This window comes from Acinonyx jubatus, chromosome D4, assembly GCF_027475565.1.
Source record: "Acinonyx jubatus isolate Ajub_Pintada_27869175 chromosome D4, VMU_Ajub_asm_v1.0, whole genome shotgun sequence".
NCBI lineage: Eukaryota > Metazoa > Chordata > Mammalia > Carnivora > Felidae > Acinonyx > Acinonyx jubatus.
This window is the reverse complement of record NC_069391.1, coordinates 7,907,990-7,926,737: the sequence shown is the minus strand read 5'-3', so window position 1 is coordinate 7,926,737 and position 18,748 is coordinate 7,907,990. Positions and strand designations below refer to the sequence as shown.

Sequence of the window (18,748 nt, the reverse complement as noted above, 5' to 3'; positions counted from 1 at the left end):
AAAGACCATCCATGTACCCATTTCCCAGCTAGTCGTTGTGTAGATTATATATATCAGCTCTGCCTCCGCAAAATTGCCAGGAAGCTCCCGTGAGGTGAGCGCGAGAATGTGGGACATTCAGAATGCTGAATGGGACGTGGGCACCCAGATGGGGGACCGCCAATCCTGATAAAAAGGACAGTTCCCATTAACGAGCACTCACTGAGTCAGGCGCTGGGCAGAGTGCTGGGGCTCAGACGGGGTCCGTGAATCCTTAAGCACGGAGGAAAGTGAGGGTCATACCCTTAAAATAGCTTGCCTGAGGTCCCCAGCGTGAACCTGAGAAAAATCCCTGAACACAAAACCTTATTTGCGGCTGAAAACGTCATCCAGCTTTTGACACAGGAGCTACTGAACTGTTAAACTAGACAAAGGCATATGGCTGAACCCAGAACTGGTGCACCCTCGTTCTTGAGAAAAACTGGATATTTTCCTAGTAACTGTCGTAATGTACTAGAAAATTGACGCACTGTAAAATGTCATTCTCTCTTCCAATCGTAATGTTTGGAAAACAACTTGTGTGGTCTTCCTAATACTTCTACAATTTGCTAATAACGACCCCCTGGCTTTTATTCCTCAAAGGGACACAATTTGGGTTGCTCCCTGAATCTGTGCTCCCCAAATTGCAATTCTCAGACGCCCAATAAATGCTTTTTATTTCGATTCTTCCTCTTTTCTCGGTCAAAACAGGTAGAAGTGATGTTTATTCATGGAGACCGGCACATAGCAGTAGGTGCTCAATAATGCAGCAGGGCAGAGACCGGGACCGTGCAGTGGCAGAACTCATGACCTTGAAGGTAGTAGCCCCAGATGACGGTGAGTTGAATTTAGGATGTGTCTCGTAGGCACTAGGGAGCCATGGAAGGTGTTGGAGCAAGAGAGCGAGAATACCAGGAGACTGAGACTGCCTCCGGTGGGTCATTTCTGAGCAACAACAGCCAGGATAATAAGGCCTGGGTCTAGTCCCAGCTCTGCCACCTGTGACATGAGACAAGGTCCTTGTCTCTTGCGAGCTTAGTTTCCCCATCTGTGGGAGGGATGGGTGCTGGGCCAGAGGTTCTGTCTTCAAAGTTGCTTGAAAGGCCCTCTCAAAAGCTGTAGGTGGCTGACTGCACCGGCACAACCTTTGGGGAAAGCAAACTGACGTCAATCAAAATTTTAAACATCCTCCTACTTTTAGGAATCCCACATGTGGGCACGAAATGTGTACACATGGGCACGAAATGTGGGCACGAAATGTGTCAGGTGCCAGAAGGGCCTGACTGATGGGAGGGACGGTGGTGCAGCCAGGCAGGGTGGGGTCATGGTCCTCGGTAGCATCGGCATGAGAAAGGAAGCCAGAGGTCCGTGTGTCTGCCGAAGCAAAAGAAACAGGCAAAGAGCCCAGTGAAAATAATTCTAAACATGCGGGGGCGTGTGTGTGTAAAATCTATTCCTAGGGTGGTTTTTTTTTTTTTTTTTAACTTCTCTGAAATCGTGTTGTCTTATAATCAAATTGATGGTGTCTTTAAGTTGATGAAATGAAGCAGAACAGAGGGGCCGGGGTGTGCACCTGACCCTCCCTGGTGGGGGTGGGGCTTTCACTTTGAAAAAATTTACTTGTTTTTTTTTTAATGTTTATTTATTTGTTTTGAGAGAGAGAGAGAGTTGGAGCAGGGAAGGTGCAGAGGGAGGGGGAGAGAGAGAATCCCAAGCAGGCTCCGAAGCTGTCAGTGCAGAGCCTGATGCGGGGCTTGATCCCATGAACCCTGAGATCATGACCTGAGCTGAAATCACATGTCAGACACTTAACCAACTGAGCCAGCCAGGCGCCCCTGGGACTTTCACTTCTTACTTAAAAGCTTCTTTGCTTGCTTGCTTCCTTCTTCTTTGTGTTAAAACAACCTATTACTTTACATATAAAACAATTTTAATATGGATGTACCTTGAGGACACAATGCTAAGTGAAATCAGTCAGTCCCCAAAAGGACAAATATTGTATGATGCTACTTATGTGACGTATCTAGACTATTCAAGTTCATAGAAACAGAAAGCGGAATGGCAAACGGGGTGGGGCGGGGAGGAGAAATTCAGAGTTGCCATTTAGCAGATTTTTTAAAGCTTTTTTTTTTACATTTACTTATTTTTGAGACACAGAGAGAGACAGAGTACAAGTGGGGGAGGGGCAGAGAGAGAGGGAGACACAGAATCTGAAGCAGGCTCCAGGCTGTCAGCACAGAGCCCAACACAAGACGCGAACTCACAAACCATGATGAGATCATGACCTGGCCATTTAGCAGATTTTGAGTTTTGGACACGAAAGATAAGAAAGTTCTGAAGATGTTTTACGACAACGTAAATGTACCTAACACTACCCAAATGGATAAGTGGTAAATCTTCTGTGGTTTTTGCCACAATGAAAAAAATTCCATAATCTTAAAAATTGGGGAGGGGCGCCTGGGTGGCTCGGTCGGGTAAGCGTCCGACTTCGGCTCAGGTCATGATCTCACGGTCCGTGAGTTCGAGCCACGCGTCGGGCTCTGTGCTGACAGCTCAGAGCCTGGAGCCTGTTTCAGATTCTGTGTCTCCCTCTCTCTCTGCCCCTCCCCTGTTCATGCTCTGTCTCTCTCTGTCTCAAAAATAAATAAATGTTAAAAAAAATTAAAAAAAAAATTGGGGAAAGAAATCCAATTTTAAGTACCTGGTTTCTTCTGCATTCAAGTCTAAGCCATATTTAAGTCTATGTGAAAACACAATTTTGCCTTTTGTGGAAGTTCAACGAGCTTTCCAACCTACCGAATTTCCGTATTTGAGTACCTGTTTTAATTATTCATTCGTGTATGATCTGTGGGTTTTCCACCAATGCTGGGATATTAAAGTGTCGGGATTTCTTCCCCCAGCTAGAACTTAAAGAAAGAAAAATGGAGGCAGAAAGGAAGAGAGGGAGGAAGGAGGAAAGGGGGCGGGGGGGGGGGGCAGGCAAAAATTGCATAAGGGAAAAATCTGGAAGATTGTTAACAGGATATGGGACCAGGAGATGCTATCTTGTACATTTGTATGGCTTATGTTACTTTGTAACATGAAGAAAAAAACAAAAACAAAAAACATAAAATGAAACCAGTTTTTATTTGTTTAAAAAGATTTTTTTTAATGTTTATTTACTTTTGAGAGAGAGACAGAGAGAGTGCAAGTGGGGTAGGGGCAGAGAGAGAGGGAGACACAGAATCCGAAGCTGGCTCCAGGCTCTGAGCTGTCAGCACAGAGCCCCGACACGGGGCTTGAACCTACGGACCCTGAGATCATGACCAGAGCTGAAGTCAGACGCTTAACTGACTGAGCCACCCAGGCATCCCCATGAAAACCAGTTTTTAAAATATTTAAAAAATATTTTGGTTAAAGAAAGAATTCCAAGGCTGAAAGACAAGCCTGCTGGGGTGGGGCGGGGCGGGGCAGGGGGTGGAGTAGAGGAGGACTCTGGGGCAGCTTCCCTCAGAGGCTCACGGATGGAACCACACATAGCCCAGCTGCCCCAGGTGGGCCTGGCTGTCCCCACTGGCCGAACACGGCAGGAAACGGCTGGAGTGGCTACTTCAGGAAGCACATGTCAGGTCTACAGCTGGTAAGAGATGGCCCCACGCCCAAGGAGGGGTGAGAGGTTGGGGCCTCAGTGGGGTAACTGGGAAAGAAGAAGAATGGAGGTCGGAGGGCCCTGAACCCCAAAGGAAGAGGTAGGTTTGGTCCTGGCACAGTGGGGAGCCGGTAAAGCTTCCAGAGCAAAGAGGACCGTGATGAGGTGGCTTTAGGAAGTTGGTTCTGGCAACGAGTGTGGACCAGTCTCTGCTGGGTCCCATCTCGGGGGGTGAGTTTGTGGAGTTGAGAGCCCCACGCCTCCTGCCCTCCGCATCCTCCGAGTCCTACCTTCTGATGCGAAGCTGAATGGTCCCAGGGTCCACCCCCAACAACTAACCCCCTCCTGATGCTTTCCTACTGCACCTCCCTTCATGCCCACCAGTGGGCAGACAAAAGGGCCTCAGTGTTCTGGGAGAAAGTCTACCTAGAAACCTCTGCCCGGACCCAGATCCCCAGCAGCCTTTGCGTGGGCTTGGCAGTGGGTGCTTTTCCCATCTCCCCATTCTCATGCGGGGCCTTAGGCTCCCCACATAAGGACTTTGCAAGGGGTCACCATCCCTCTGACAGGCCAATCACCACCATTACTGTAGCTGGTCGGTCCCAGCCTCCTGCCCATCCTGCTGCTGCCACACGACTGTGGCTTTGCCCCCCTCTCACGGGCACTCGTGGCCTTTTCCCAGCCAGCCCCGGGCAGTCTCATCTCCCACCGCTCCTTCCTTCTGTGGACTCACTGTCTACTGAGGCAGGCTGTGGGTCGCCCCCACCAGGCTGTCGTCCGGCCGTTCTTCCCACCTGACATCCCCTCCCTCGCCAATGGCACCTAACACAGCACACGGCACGCGGCTACCCGTTGTGGGAGCGTGTCCGTGAGCGAGCTCTCGCCTCCCAGCTCTGGGGCCCACCATCCCAGCTGGCCCTGTGCCCGGGGAGCACTCTCTCCCGTCCCAGCAGGCCGCCCGCCCTTGTCTTACACAGTCACCCTTTGTTAGGCCTCCGCTCCCAAGGGCATCTTATCTGCCTAAACAGGTTGTAATCTGCCAGAGTCACCGACCCCCGTCCTCCTGCCAACCTGGAGTCAACAAACCCTTTTGCCGAGAAGGCGGCGGCTGCCTCACGCGGTCCAGGACTCACCAGGCCCCTCCCAGGGCTGCAGCCCTGCGGCCTTCTTCCCACTGGGCCCCGCGGGAAATTTCCACTCCCTGCCCTCAGTGTCCCCAGGCCCTAGAGTCAACCTCTGAGCCCCGTCTGTCCTCTCCCTTTCAATGTGCTCTCTCTCTCCAGTGCCCCCCAGCTGCTCTCTGTGACAGATGTCATTCTCCACCCCCCCCAACTGCTCCCTGCCAGAAACACCTCCCCCAAACTTCCGCAGGTCTCTTCCTCCTCCTTCAGGCCTCAAAGGGAAGGGAAGGGAAGCACGTCACCTCTTCAGAGTGCCCTGTGTCATTGTCTCGTAGTCCTTACCACCCTCAGCGGCCTGTCTGGGACAGAACTGCCACACGGCCCCTCCCCTCCCTAGAACCTCAAGAGCAGTGTCTGGACCTGTCGCACCCATGAGGGAGCCAGGGCTCTGAGAGGGGAAGTGATGTGCCTGAGGTCACACAGGAAGGGAGAGGAGGGACCAGAAAAGCCAGGTGGGCTTGGCTCCAGGAACCCCACACACCTCTGGGGCTGCCAGGTCTCCACCCAAGCTGCAAAACGCATGACTCACTGGCCGGTTGAAGGAGCTGGCCATCCTGTGTATGAACTTCCAGGCTGGCTGGAGGGTGTGGGCACTGTCCTGAGGAAGCCCACAGCCAGGCCAGAGGGAGTCAAGCTGGATCTGAGAGACACAGGAAACGGAACCAGAGCTTAGGTGCATTTATTCTGTACAAATCGTTACAAAACCAAGTCTGGGGTAGTTGCCGGTCCCCAGCCCCCACCCCAATGTGCAAAGGCTTGCTGCTGGCCTCTTCCTTCTCCCTCTAACCCCTCCCACTCCACAGCCTCCTCCAGGAAGCCCTCCAGTCTTCCCTTCCAGGCTCTGGAAGAGCAGGGGCGAACCCACCCCACTGAGGTCCAGCAATAAAGTGCCTGATGTAGAGTGAGGGGACAGAACCCAGGCAACACAGCTCCTGGCCCCCTAGAGCCCTCCCAGGCCCAGCGGAGGGGAGGCCCTTGGACAACTACAGCAGCTGCAAAGGGGCTATGTGAAACCCCAGTTTGGCTGGGACTCCCCCCTCCTCAGCCCCAAAGTCTCCTCCAATAGGTAGAAATCCTCACTGCTGGATGGCAGAAAAGGGAGCCTGGCTCTTTAAGAGCCAAACTAATGGCAGCTGAGTGGAGGGACTAAGAAAACAGCTGAAGGTTTATCCCTTTCCTGTTAGATTCCCCCCAAACTCTGTGGGAGTTTGCGCAAAAATACCCTTAAGTTTCCAGAAGGAGGTGAGGAAGGGAACCCCAGTCCCCCAGGGAGCTGAGCCCCCCAGCCAAAGGTGGTGGCTGGAGGGGTCCAGTCTCAGGGAGGACAGACCCAAGGAGGTCAATGGGGAAAGTGGGAGGGGGTCTCAGACTCCACGTTAGAACCTGACACGGGCAGAAGGGCGACCAGAGAGGGGGCAAGGGTTTTGTCCAAAGCCACTCAGGGCAGAGCCAAGACCCGGATGCTGGCTCCCACCTCTAGGATCCCCCACAACCCCCCAAATGGTCTGGCCTGCCCTCCAGACAGCCCCACTCCCATGCAGCTTCTCTTTCCGGCTCTGGGAAGTGAGGGAGCAACACAAAGTTCCCAGCTCCTCAGGACAGGACCTCACCGTCCCAGCCACAGGGAGTGACTGGAGGTCCATCCTGGGGCTCTGGACCAAGGACTCATGGGAAAGCACATGTCCTTAGCCTCAGATAACTTCAGAAATACCCTGATTGACTATGCTCAGACCCTGACTGGACGAGAAATACCCCCAACACCCCTGATTAACCACATAGAAGCTCAAATCCCTGATTGGTCAAGAGATACCCCCGGGCCTTGGCTGGCCAGAGGATACTACCCCCGACAAGGCCCTGATTGGCCAGAAGACGCTCCGACCAGCCTTGATTGGCCAGGAGACGGCCCTTGGTTGAGTGGCTGGCAGGAGAGAGGCCTCTCCTGTGTCCCTTAGGAGGGGTCCACAGGCAGGGTGGCCTAGGTCCACGAGGGGTGGGAGAAAGTGATTCCATACAGCTGGGCCCAGGATGAGAAGACCCTCTTCTCCGTGATGAAGCGGTGGTGGTTGCCCTTGCGGCTGTGCTCATTCTGGATGTAGGTGACACACTCATCCGGTCCCTTGGGCTCATAGTAGTGGTAGGGCATGCGTTGCAGACGGGGCCGCTGGCTGGGGCAGAGCAGAGAGTGGCTGTAAGGGCAGGGCAGGCACCGGCACAGCCCTCGCCCTTTCCAGCCCCTGACTTGCTATAGGATTTCGGCGGCGGGGGGGGGGGTGGGTTGGAATCCCTGCCCCTCCCTGGGCCTCAGTTTTCCCATCTGTAAAATGGATGTAGGGTGGACTAGTTTTATGACCATCCAACTTTTTTTTTTTTTTTTTTTTTTAATATGATCCAAACGTTTCCTTTCCTGAAGAGGGAGGCAGTGTAGGGTAGTGGTAAGAAATATGGGCTCCGGAGCCTGGCCCCACTGCTTCCTGTTTGTGGGGCCTTAGGCCACTCACAAAACATCTTCCTCAGTTTTTCTCATCCATGAAACAGAAAGAGTAATGCAACTATCCATGTGGGTCACCGTGAGGAGTACACGAGATAATGAATGGAGCCACGCTTGGTACATGGGCTTTTCATGTGGTCATCTCAATAATAGTGACTATTAATATACAACATCTGGACTATGGTTGAGCTGGGGAGAGGCCCCCGAGGCAGCTAGCCCCAAGGAGCTTAGATCTCTGCAGAGCAGTCTGAATATCCTAAGACAGAGGCTTCAAAGGCACCCCCAGCCAATGTTTCTGGGTTCCAAGCTGCAGCTAGTGACTGGGCGTTGTTTGGGGTGGGGGGCTCACCTGCAGTAGTCAGGGGGGACCATGCCATAGACGTGCACGTGGTCACACAACTCCACTGCAATCACCATGGTGAACCATCCGGTGCTCAACCACGAATGGGACTTTTCCCTGCGGGCAGAGAGGGGGCATGATGAGGGGTCAGGCAGGCAGGGAGGAACGGTCAACCCACCTGGGGTTTCCCAGAACTCCTCCCGCCATCAGGGCCCTCCCCCAACTTCAGTGACCACCCCCCCCCCCCCCCCCCGCAGCCCAGCCCCACTGTGGGAACACGTGCATGCTGGCAGAGGACTTGTCTGGGCAGAGATGAGGGGTGTGGAGAGAGCGCCTTTGAAGGAACAGGGCACGCTGGGAATAGACTCCCGGGGAGACTGGTCACAGCAGGGCAGGTTGCAAGTGACCATGAGCTCACTAGACTCATGGCCTTGCTTGATGGAACTTGCTAGGAACAGCTGTGCCCACGCTAGGAGCAAACGCCTAAAGGGAGACTAATCAGAGAAGGTCATGCTGAGAGTGACCACGGGTTCACAGCAAGGCATGGGAGGTAGCCAAGGACCTGGAGCCTTCGCTGTCCACTACGGCAGCCAGTAGCCACATGTGGGCACACGATGTGTGGTTGAAATGTGCTGTCGGTGTAAAATATGCCTGGGATTTTTTTAGTATGAGAGAAAGAACACAGAAAATGTCACTGGTAGTTTTTGATACTGATCATATGTTGAACCGAAAATAGTTTGGATATATTTGATTGAAGGTGGTTCTTTGGAAAGTTTGGAAAGAAAATAAACCTCTCACAAGACTGACCAAGAAAAAGCAAAGATACAAGCTACCAGTATCAAGAATAAAACAGAGGACATCATCGCAGATCCTGTAGACATGAGGACAATAAGAAAACCACAAACAAGCACATACGTAAATTTCACAACTTCAATGAAATGGACCAATTCCTTGAAAATCAGAAACTACTGAAACACGGCCAAGATGAAACACATTAACCTAAGTGTCTGTGGCTATTAAGAAATTGAATTCATTGTTCAAAACCTTCTGAAAAAGAACTCTCCAGACCCAGAGAGTTTGGCAAATTCTACGAAATATTTAAAGAAGAAATAACACCGGGGTGCCTGGGTGGCTCAGTCGGTTCAGTGTCCGACTTTGGCTCAGGTCATGATCTCGCAGTCTGAGGGTTCGAGCCCTGCGTCAGGCTCTGTGCTGACAGCTCAGAGCCTGGAGCTGCTTCAGATTCTGTGTCTCCCTCTCTCTCTGCCCTTCCCCTGCTTGTGTTGTCTGTCTGTCTGTCTATCTCTCTCTCTCTCAAAAATAAACATTAAAAAAATTTTTTTAATAAAATAAAATAAAATAAAGAAGAAATAACACCAATTCTATACATTTTCAGAGGCCAGCATTACCCATACTACCAAAACCATACAAAAACAGTACAAAAACCAAACAAAACTACAGATCAAGATCTCTCATGAATACAGACACAAAAATCTGAACAAGATATTAGCAAGTCATATTCAGCAGTATATAAAAAAGAATAATACACCACAGCCAAGTGGAGTTTATTCCAGAAATGCAAGTCTGATTCAATATTCAAAAATCAATTGGTATAATCCACCATAGTAATAGTCTTAAGAAATACCACACGATCATATTAATTGATGCATAAAAACACTTGATAAAACTCAATATCCAATAATGATAAAAACTCTTAGCAAATTAGTTAGAAAAGAGAAATTTTTCAACCTGATAAAGAGCAGCTAACAACTCTATAGCCAGCATCATATTCAATGATGAAGGACTGAATGCTTTCCCACCAAGACCGGGACCAAGGCAAGATGTCTACTCTCACCACTTCCAATACAATTTGACCTTGTATTGTCAGTCCTGGCCAGTGCAATAAGGCAAGAAAAAGAAATAAGATGCATACATATTGGAAATTGTCCTTACAACATGATCACGTATATGGAAAATCCCAAAGAACCTAGAAAAATTTCCCAGAACCAATAAGGAAATTTAGCAGGATTACAGGATACAAGGTCAACCCACAAAAACCAATTGTATTTCTATCTACTAGCAATGAACAGTTGGGAACCCCCCAAAATTTTAAATACAATTTACAATAGCACCCTCAAATTTTAAATATTTAGGGATAAATCAGGGGCCGCCTGGGTGGCTCAGTCAGCTGAACTTCTGACTTCGGCTCAGGTCATGATCTCACGGTCCGTGAGTTCAAGCCCCGCGTCGGGCTCTGTGCTGACAGCTCAGAGCCTGGAGCCTGCTTTGGATTCTGTGTCTCCCTCTCTCTCTGCCCCTCCCCTGCTCACGCTCTGTCTTTCCCTCTCTCTCAAAAATAAATAAATGTAAAAAAAATAAAAATAAATATTTAGGGATAAGTCAAACAAAATAAGCACAGGGTCTATATGTTGGATGTATTGGGTTAATTGGGCTACTACAAAAATATAAATTACGCATACAGCTTGCGTTATATTTCTACTGGATAGCATCGGCCTAGCTTTTCTGGGGAGATTAGCCAGAGAAGGACATGCTGGGAAAGATATATCCTTAGGATAGAGTATGCTGGGAGCAACCGTGTGCCTAAAGCAAGACATGCTGGGTACAGTCAATACCTTCCAGAGGCAGACTACGGGGAGCAGAGCATGCTAGGAGCCCTGTTCCCTCAGAGCAATGCAGGCTGGGAAGCCTTCCTGGGGAGACGAGACCACGCAGAGCACGTTGGAAGTGACTCATGCCAAGGGCTGGACACAATGAAAATCCCCTAGGAAAACCTGAGCAGAGAGCAGCAGGAAGTGACCACACCCTCAGAGTAGTGCATGCCTGGAACCACAGGCCCTCTGGGCAGAGAATGCTGATGGGGAGCACAGGGCCGGCCGGAGGGGGCAGGCAGGAGGCTGGTACCTGTCCTTGCCCGTCTCACCCCGGAAGAGGTCGTCAAATTGGCGCATGCGGCCGGGAGAGACGGCATAGGCCTCCATGTTGGGGAACACCAGGCCTGCCCGCTGGATGACACGCACAAGGCTGCCCTGGGGCTTCTGCATCTTGTTTGGGGGGCCCCAAAAGATGAACGCAGTTTCGGGGGTCCGGTTGACGAATTCCTGGGGCCTCCGCAGCACACGGAATACACTGGAATGGGCTACCACACGGAATGTGGTCTTGTTGCCTACGTCGGCTGAGTAGCCTGTGGTGGGCGCGTCGTTCATGCGGATTGTGCACTCGGCTCGCTCGATCTCAGGGCCCAGCTTGGTTCCCAGCAGGTGGCTAGAGCTGGTGACAATCACACACTGGTGGCACCGGGAGGGCAGCGTCTGGGGGGAGGCAGCAAGGAAAGTCAACACTATCACGACCATTCGGTGCCAGGCCCTAGGCTCTGTACATCCAGGCCTCCAGGAGGCAGGAATTATTTTGCCCATTTTAAAAACAGGGAAGCTGAAGGCTGTTGGCTCGGCATTCAACAAACACTTCCAGCAAGCTGGCTAATGGCTAAATACCAGGGACAGAGCTATGAGGAAAAGAGCCCCATCCTGCCTTCAAGAGGCACAGTTAGGCAGAGAACAAGGAAAAGATAAAATGATGCCAGGTGGTGAGCAAAACGTACCATGAAGACAATACAACAGAGGCAAGGGATCAGGAGGGACAGGAGCGGGGGCTCCTCTAGAAAGATCATCCAGTGGGGGCCTGTCGGAGCCGAGACCAGGAGGATGAAGAGGAACCACATAGGAAAATAATTGAGGCGGGGGAACAGCAAGACCAGAGGTGCTGAAGTGGGAATGGCCACCATGTGTTGAGAAGGCAAAGGCGGCCACTTGTCTGGAGCTGAGTGAAGGAACAGGAGGACAGGACAGTTATGCAGGGATGTCCCCAAAGTCACCCAGCAGAGGAGTGCAGCACTGGGTTATGAACCCAGGTCGATATGGCCACAGAGCCCCGGGCTTGGTCCAGTTCTCCTAAGAGGGCAACCTCCCCAGGGCACCCATGACATCTCCACACCATCCACACGTAAGACACCACCTGTCGAAAAGGAAAGAGTGTGGAAGCCCGTCTGGGCCTCTGTTTCCCCCACCGGTGAATGAGTTGGAACCACGTGTTCTCCGGGGCCTGTTTTCTGCCCATGGAATTCCTGTTCGCCCTCTAAGTGTGAGCTCAGGCGCCACCTCCTCCAGGCAGTCGGCTCTGAGCCCTCGCTCCAAGATCTAACAACAGCTCCCATGGACCTCAACGGATGGCTTTTCCAGCTTTCCCGAGCTCTACTGGCTTCCCCTGTCAGGCTGGTGCCACCTACACTCAGGCTGTTCCACTTTCTCCCTGGTTCCATTTTTTGTGTTTCTCTTTCAAGGATTCTTAGGGTCTCAGTTAGGTGTTAATCCATCTCTGAACACCTGCCAATGGGCCCTTTCCCAGCAAGGGTGCATTCAGAGCCCCTGGTTCAGGCTCTACACACACCACGTGTGCAAAGACCCTGAGGGATTTAGGAGGGGGTTGTTGTTTTTAATTTTTTTTTAATGTTTATTTTTGAGAGGGGGGGATGGGGAGGGGCAGAGAGAGATGGGGACAGAAAATCCAAACCCAGCTCTGTACTGACAGCAGAGAGCCCGATGTGGGGCTCGAACTCAGGAACTGTGACAGAGCCCAAGTTAGCCACTTAACCAACTGAGCTGCCTAGGTACCCCTGGGAGGGTGGGGTTTGAGGGAGGGGAAGGAGGCAGGCAGGGATTGGGAGACCACCTTCTCCTGGGAGGCGGAGTTCATATTCCGGGCCAATGATTATCTACTTGGCCTCCCAGAAAACATCTAGGGCTCAGAGGATCATGGGGTGAACCCCAGAAATACAACCTGCATTTCACGGCTACCCAAGGCAAACAGAAGCCCCAGGAATGATTTCTGGCTTCTCTCTACAGCTACAACTCCCCAGGGGTTGGGGCAAAAAATACCCTCGCTCCTCCCCTCCCTTGCTGTGTGGACTTGGACAAGTTACTTTGCCTCCCTGAGTCTTGGTTTCCCCATCTCTTCAAGGCGAATAACAATGCTGACCTTACAGGGTTGGTATGCTCATTACTGCTAATCACAGTGCCCGGCACACAGCGGGGAACTGACAAAGGGCAGCCATTATTAGGACTGTTTTTGTGTTGTCAAATACTTGAGCCTTCTGCTCTCAAACCCTGTGTGGACTACCCAGCAGAGACGGAGATCCGTGAAAACCAGAGACATCTCTCCTTAGGAATTCTGACTCAGGAGGCAGTAGGATATCAGCACTAAAAATGGAACCCTGAAGACAACTGAGGCCCAGAGAGAGACAGGTCACTTGTGCAACATCACACAGCAAACAAGGGGCCGAATGGGGCGCCTGGGTGTCTCAGTCGGTTACACGTCCGACTTCAGCTCAGGTCACGATCTCGTGGTTCGTGAGTTCGAGCCCCGCATCAGGCTCTGTGCTGATTGCGCAGAGCCTGGAGCCTGCTTCCGATTCTGTGTCTCCCTCTCTCTCTGCCCCTCCCCCCACTGAAATAAATAAACATTTAGAAAAAAATAAAAAACAAACAAACAAGGGGCTGAAGGCACTGGAAGCTATGGTCTTGACTCCTGGGGTCCCCCCTTTCCTTTAGAAGGCAGACAGAGGAGGAGGAGGAGGAGGAGGAGGAGGAGGAGGAGGAGGAGGAGGAGGGAACAGTGACGGCGGGCAATGGGAAAGACCAGCCGCCAGCCCGGTCTCAGGGAGCGACCCGAGGTGGTCATGCTACCTTGTTGCCAAGAATTGGGACGTAGCCGTCGCTGATGCTCCATTTCTTGAGGTTGACAGGCCTGCGGGTGCGGCCTCGCAGGGAGCCATAATGGAAGACCTCATTGGCACTGTTGGAGCTGTAGAGGATGAGGATGGTGATGAGGGCAAAGAGGATCACGAACACTGCTGACCGCTGCTCCTGGAGAGGGGAGAGGCTGGTGAGCGCCCAGCCGCCCGGCAGGCCCCTGCCTCATCCTTGCCACCCACCACGCCTGGCTCACTCCCGCTCTTCGTTCCAGACCAGCTCAGATACCACCTCGTCTGGCCCCCGAGTACCCCCTATCACAGCGCCGGTCACACTGTTCAAACTGCAGTCCCCCCAGTGAGGCCATGAGCTCCGCGGGCTGGGACCGAGATGGCCTCGATGGCCACCGTATCCCAGCTCCCAGACCACAGAAGCACGGAAGGTTCTCAAAGAAGGCTTGCTGGATCGGACTGGATGTGGATGTCAGAAGGACCCTTCCAGCTGTAGCTGGATGCTTCCAGCTGGATGCCTGGAGACAGGTGGGACATTCAAAGGAGGGGAGCCAGGTCTTCCCCAAACAGTAATCCAATGTCATGTTTATCATTCATGAAAGCTGGAGGGGACGGATCTGGTCAGGAAGTGGGATGCATGGGACAAAGTGGGATGCATTGTCACTGCCAGGGCAGGAAAGCGATATCCAAAGTGTCCCTTGGGATTCATCTGCCCAGGGTTGGCACAGTTAGGCAAGGCCTGGAAATCCTGGCTCCTTGCGCTAACCGCCCCTCTGTGCTGGTTATTCATGTATCGCTTCTCAGCTCCAAGTTCACCCTTTTTGCCTGTCTGTGCAAATGGACCTGGGCCCTTAGATGCATGTCCTTGGCAGCTAAACGCAGATGAAGCTTTGTCAGGAAAGGACTCTGGAGAGGCAATGCAGGAGAAAAGGAGTTGGCTTCCTGCTTCTGGTGGCTTTGACGCCTGGTCCCGGTGCCTTTGCTCCCCCAGAGCACATGGCTTCCACAGCACATGTGGCCAGCAGCTTCCTCCTGTACGTGCCTTCAGGCACTTTGGGAGCAGAGTGTCTCTGGCCCCTTCTATGATCACAGCCTCTCTAGAGCTCAGCGGGTGTAATCCACTCAACCACACACAACACCCAGAGACCATGAGCTTCCCCGGAGCAGTTTTGTATGAGCTCCGAGTGCCTCCTGGGAGTCGTCTCCTGTGAGCAGCCTTCCCCGTAGCCCAGGGAGTGGTTTTGTGACGACTTCCACCAGCAGACCGCCACAGTGAGTTCTCTGCCACCCAGTGGGCCAGAGCTGTGCCCTCTCCAGCAAGGCCTGGGTCTCGGCCCTGCCGGTGGTGGCTGTTCCTTGTACTGGCTATTCCTGTATTTCTCAGAATGCCCATCCCTCGTGACTCCAATGCCTGGCTGTAGCTAATGATTCTTTATGTTAAACCTTCCCTGTTCAAATTACTGTGTGCTTTCTCTCTCTCAGTTGGACCCACACTGGTACGTCCACACCACACCACCCCCAACCCTCAGGCTCTTTCTTCCAAAGCTTCGCTGCAGTGGATCCCAGGAAAGGCGTGTGCAGGGCCAGGCGCATAGTAGGTGCTCAGGAAAGCAGGAACGAATCAATCACTCTGACAGCCTCAGAGTGAGGCAAACAACATTCCGTCATCTTTGACTCTGACCAATGCTCAGAGCAGTACCCTCCGTCCAGCACATCCCAGTGCTGTGTCCATCACATGGGCCACTCCTTTACCACAGATGGACCAGTCAAACCTAGGAAGACACAGGTGGATATGGGCCCAGAGAGAGGTAGGAGCTTGCCCAAAGCCACAGAGATCAGTGGCCACGGCAGAGCTCCAGCCAGGGCCTCCGGGGCATCAGGCACTTCCTGGCCGGGAAGAGGCACTGGTGGTTGTCTGGGTCTGGGGCACAGATCCAAAGGAGCCCATTTCACTGGGTAAATAAAAGGCCGAGATGGGGACGAGAAATGAAGGGGGACTTACTTTGCTGCTACTCATCTCTCTCCGGCGTCTGCTGAGGGGCAGGGGCCGGCGTCCTGCAGGTGGCCCAGGGGGCAGGGATGTGGGGTCACACCTGCAAGCCACAGAGAGGGTTATGGCCACAGCTGGTCAAAGGCTACACCCTCCCCACCCCGCCAGCTCTCCTACCCACCCATGACTTCAAGGCTCAGGGTCATATGCATTTTGCAGAGAGAGACACTGAGGCCTGGAAAGGGCAGGAACCTGACCCTGCAGAGCCTGACCTCTCTCCTTGCTCTCTCTTTCTCTTTCCCACTCTGCTTCCTGAGCAGGGACCTTCCCACTCATTAGCTCTCCTAGGCAGCTGGAGGGCCTAAAGCTGGCTCCCAAGCTGGGGGGCTTGCCCCCCACGCAGCAAGAGCCCCACTGTATATTCCTACTCTGACTTAGGTCCCTGTGGGCTTGGAATAAAGCACTATTCCTTATAGGTCCCCAAACTCCTCTGCACAGGCAGCCCTCCAGAAGTTGCATCAACTGTCCCTCTGTCTAGAATACCCTGCCCTCTTGGACCCTGCTCATGCCCTCTCAGCGTCCAAGCCTAGGGTAGACCAGGAACTTCCTCTGTGTGTCCCCTCACGGCTAGGCTGAGAGCTCTCCGAGCGTGTAGCCGGCACACATCCTCACTCACATTCTCCACTGTGCCTCCAAAGGTGTGGAGGTGGGTGCAAGAGGTTCGCTGAATGACTTCGTTAATTAACAACAAGCCCTTAGGAGTTAAGGGCACAGACTGGACAATCCGCTATAACCACAGCCGCACCCTCAGAGGGTAGGTGGGGAGCCTCAAGTAACAGCCCTTCCTTCCTGCCCCAGTCGGCCCTTAGCAGCTGCAGCTGCGAGGGGACCTCCTCACAGGCCCTAGCTCCTTTCCGACCTCAATTTCCCCACCTGTCAAAAGGGAGTAAGTACTTGCATCCAGCCACCTCCAGCAGATTCAAGGCCAAAAGGCACTAAGGGAGGGAGAGTGTGCAGAAGAGAAACGGAGGCCCAGGGCTCCCCAGCTCTGTCCTCCCCTCCAGGGGCCTCCCGGCCCCGCCACTATCCCCACCCCTTGACCTGGCCGCTGTTTACTCCTACACAGCCACCAGGAATAGCCCGGCACCACAGGCCAAAGGAGGCTCCCCGCCCCCCACATGCCGCTCCTGATTGGTTGGGCCATGACTCCGCCCACTGCCCAACCCCACCCCCTTCTCCACGGAAGCCCCCCTCCTCCCAAGCCGGGTTTCAGATTTCAGATTTCCCCCAGGCCGGAGGGCCAGTCAGGGCGCACTGGGGACTCTCACTGGGTACAGTGCCTGCCACACAGATCAGGAAACTGAGGCTCATTAGAAGAGAAAAGCAGCTTGTCCTAGGCCTTACAGCCCTTTGGGGAGCAAGACGGGTGTCCAGAATCCCAGGGTCGCGCTTATGAGCACCGACCCTCTGGCTGGCAGTCCAGGCCATCTCGGTCCAGCCTCCCCTCTCGCTACCCTTTCCTTCGGATGCCCCAAGCTCCAGACACACCAGAGCACTCCAGTTCCCAGGCCGACCCAATACTTTCCCACCTTTGCCCGAGCAGTGACCTCAGCCAGGACCACCGACCCCCTGGTCAGCCCCGTCACACTCCTGCTCTGGGAAGGTCCTGGTCATACAGCATCTCAGGTGCCAGTGCGAATCCCGGTTCCACCACTTACTGGCTGAGGGGCCTCGGGCAAGCCATGTGACCTCTCTGAGCCTCAGTTTCCTCATCTCTGAAATGGGAATGAATAATAAGAGTAGGTGACTTACGGGGTTGTTGAAAGGATTCAAGCAGCTGCGGCAAGGGAAGCAAGGAGCTTGCAAGTGCTGGGTCAGTGCCTGACAGTAGCTGTGAGTCTTGTGGGTATTCATTGTTGAAGGCCTGCCTCACCTTCAGCTTAAATGCTGCCCCTTGTTGGACACCTGGCTTAGCCACTTCCCTCTAATATCGAGGAAGGCGTGCAGGGAGCCACACTATGCATCACGCACTCACCCAATCCTCCTGGCCACGCTGCAAAGGAAGGGCTCTTACTTCCCATTTCACAGATAAGGAGAGTGAGGTTCAGAGAGGCCAAGCTCCTTGCACAGCTGCCCAGAGTCTGCTGGGGAGCCTTGTTTACAGCTTGTTTGCAGGGAGCAGCCCGGGGCTGAGCCTTCCAGGATCTCCTTCCAGGATCTCCTCGAGCTGGAAGGGGCCAGAGGCCACCAAGTGTGTGCCCAGCACCTGGCCCAGCACCAGGGAGCAGGCCTGCTGGGGAGCAACTTGCTAAGGCTGGAGAGGCGGCAGCCCAGAGCACCGGGCCAGGAGCGTGGCCTCAGCCCCGAGGCTGGTCGTTCAGGAAGAGGGCTCAGTCGTGGGCTAAGGGTGGGGGCCACACCCTGCCCTCTGTTTGGGGGCTTTGCCTCTTTCGGCCGGGGGGCTGGGGGAGGTGGGGTCCTCCTGCAGGGTCGAGAAGCCCCCACAAGCCGCTCGAGAGGAGGGCTCCGGGGAGGAGGGGGAGGGGGCTCCTAACGTCTAGATGGGGGAGGGCGCTGAGCCCGTGGGTCCACCAGTGGGGGACGACTCACTCTCTGCGCCCCCTCTTGCGCTAAGCCCCCCGATTTCCGCACTCTGGGGGGTCCGGAGCCCTAGCGCCAGCTGGGACGAGGAGGGAGGCAGGACGGCGGCAGGTCCCCGAGCTCTAATGGGGTAGTCAGTGGCAGGGGCCCCGCGAACCCCGCGGCAGCCCTAGGGCGCGAGGACCGGTACCTCCAGGCGCCACCGCCGAGAGCGAGCGGGTCTGGAGGAGCCCCGAGGCCCCGCATCTTCCCCATCCCTGGCGACTCCCTGCCCCCGCCCCGGGGCGCAGGCAGAGCCCCCCCTCCCGCTGCCCGCCTCTGCGCGGCGCCCGCTCACCTCCCCCGGGGAGCGCCCGGCCCCCCGCGGCCCCCGAGCCCCCTCACATGGCGCCGGGAGCCGAGAGCCGGGGTCCGCGCTGCTCCGGCCGCCCAGGCCCCGCCGCAGCCCACGCCCGCCGGGTCCTAGCGCCGCCGTCGCCGCTCTGGCCCAGGCCGGGGAGGAGGGCGGAGCCTGGAGGGGCCGCGGGTGGCTCCGCCCCCCGGGCGGCGCCGGCGGGGAAGGGCGAGGGGCGGGCGACCCCGGGACCCGGCCGCGCTGGCGCGTCGCTTGCCCCTCTGGGCAGCCGGTAGGGGCAATGAAAACCGCAACAGCCTTCTGGAAACCTTCAGTGTGGGTCGGGCCCGCTTCTATCTCGCTTTGCTGCCGCCACGACCCGGATGGGGAAA

At 54.3% G+C, this 18,748-nt stretch overlaps 1 protein-coding gene across 7 annotated transcripts; it reads right to left on the bottom strand.

Moving 5' to 3' along the window:
• Nucleotides 1-4,755: 4,755 nt before the first annotated feature.
• On the bottom strand, nucleotides 4,756-18,514 carry ST6GALNAC6 (ST6 N-acetylgalactosaminide alpha-2,6-sialyltransferase 6). Of its 7 annotated transcripts, none has more exons than XM_027035196.2 (7): nucleotides 18,360-18,511; nucleotides 17,140-17,196; nucleotides 15,434-15,524; nucleotides 13,415-13,594; nucleotides 10,578-10,984; nucleotides 7,665-7,772; nucleotides 4,756-6,992 (listed from the first exon to the last, which is right to left on the bottom strand). In XM_027035196.2, the coding sequence occupies exons 2-7, from the start codon at nucleotides 17,163-17,165 to the stop codon at nucleotides 6,803-6,805; spliced, it is 1,002 nt and encodes a 333-aa protein (XP_026890997.1). In that variant the 5' UTR covers nucleotides 17,166-17,196; nucleotides 18,360-18,511; the 3' UTR covers nucleotides 4,756-6,802. The 7 variants fall into 7 exon arrangements, with proteins under 7 accessions (XP_026890997.1, XP_026891000.1, XP_026890999.1 ...); XM_027035199.2 differs by lacking the exon at nucleotides 17,140-17,196 and adding an exon at nucleotides 17,234-17,474 and having other exon boundaries at nucleotides 18,360-18,490; XM_027035198.2 differs by having other exon boundaries at nucleotides 18,407-18,423.
• Between the last annotated feature and the right edge of the window lie 234 nt (nucleotides 18,515-18,748).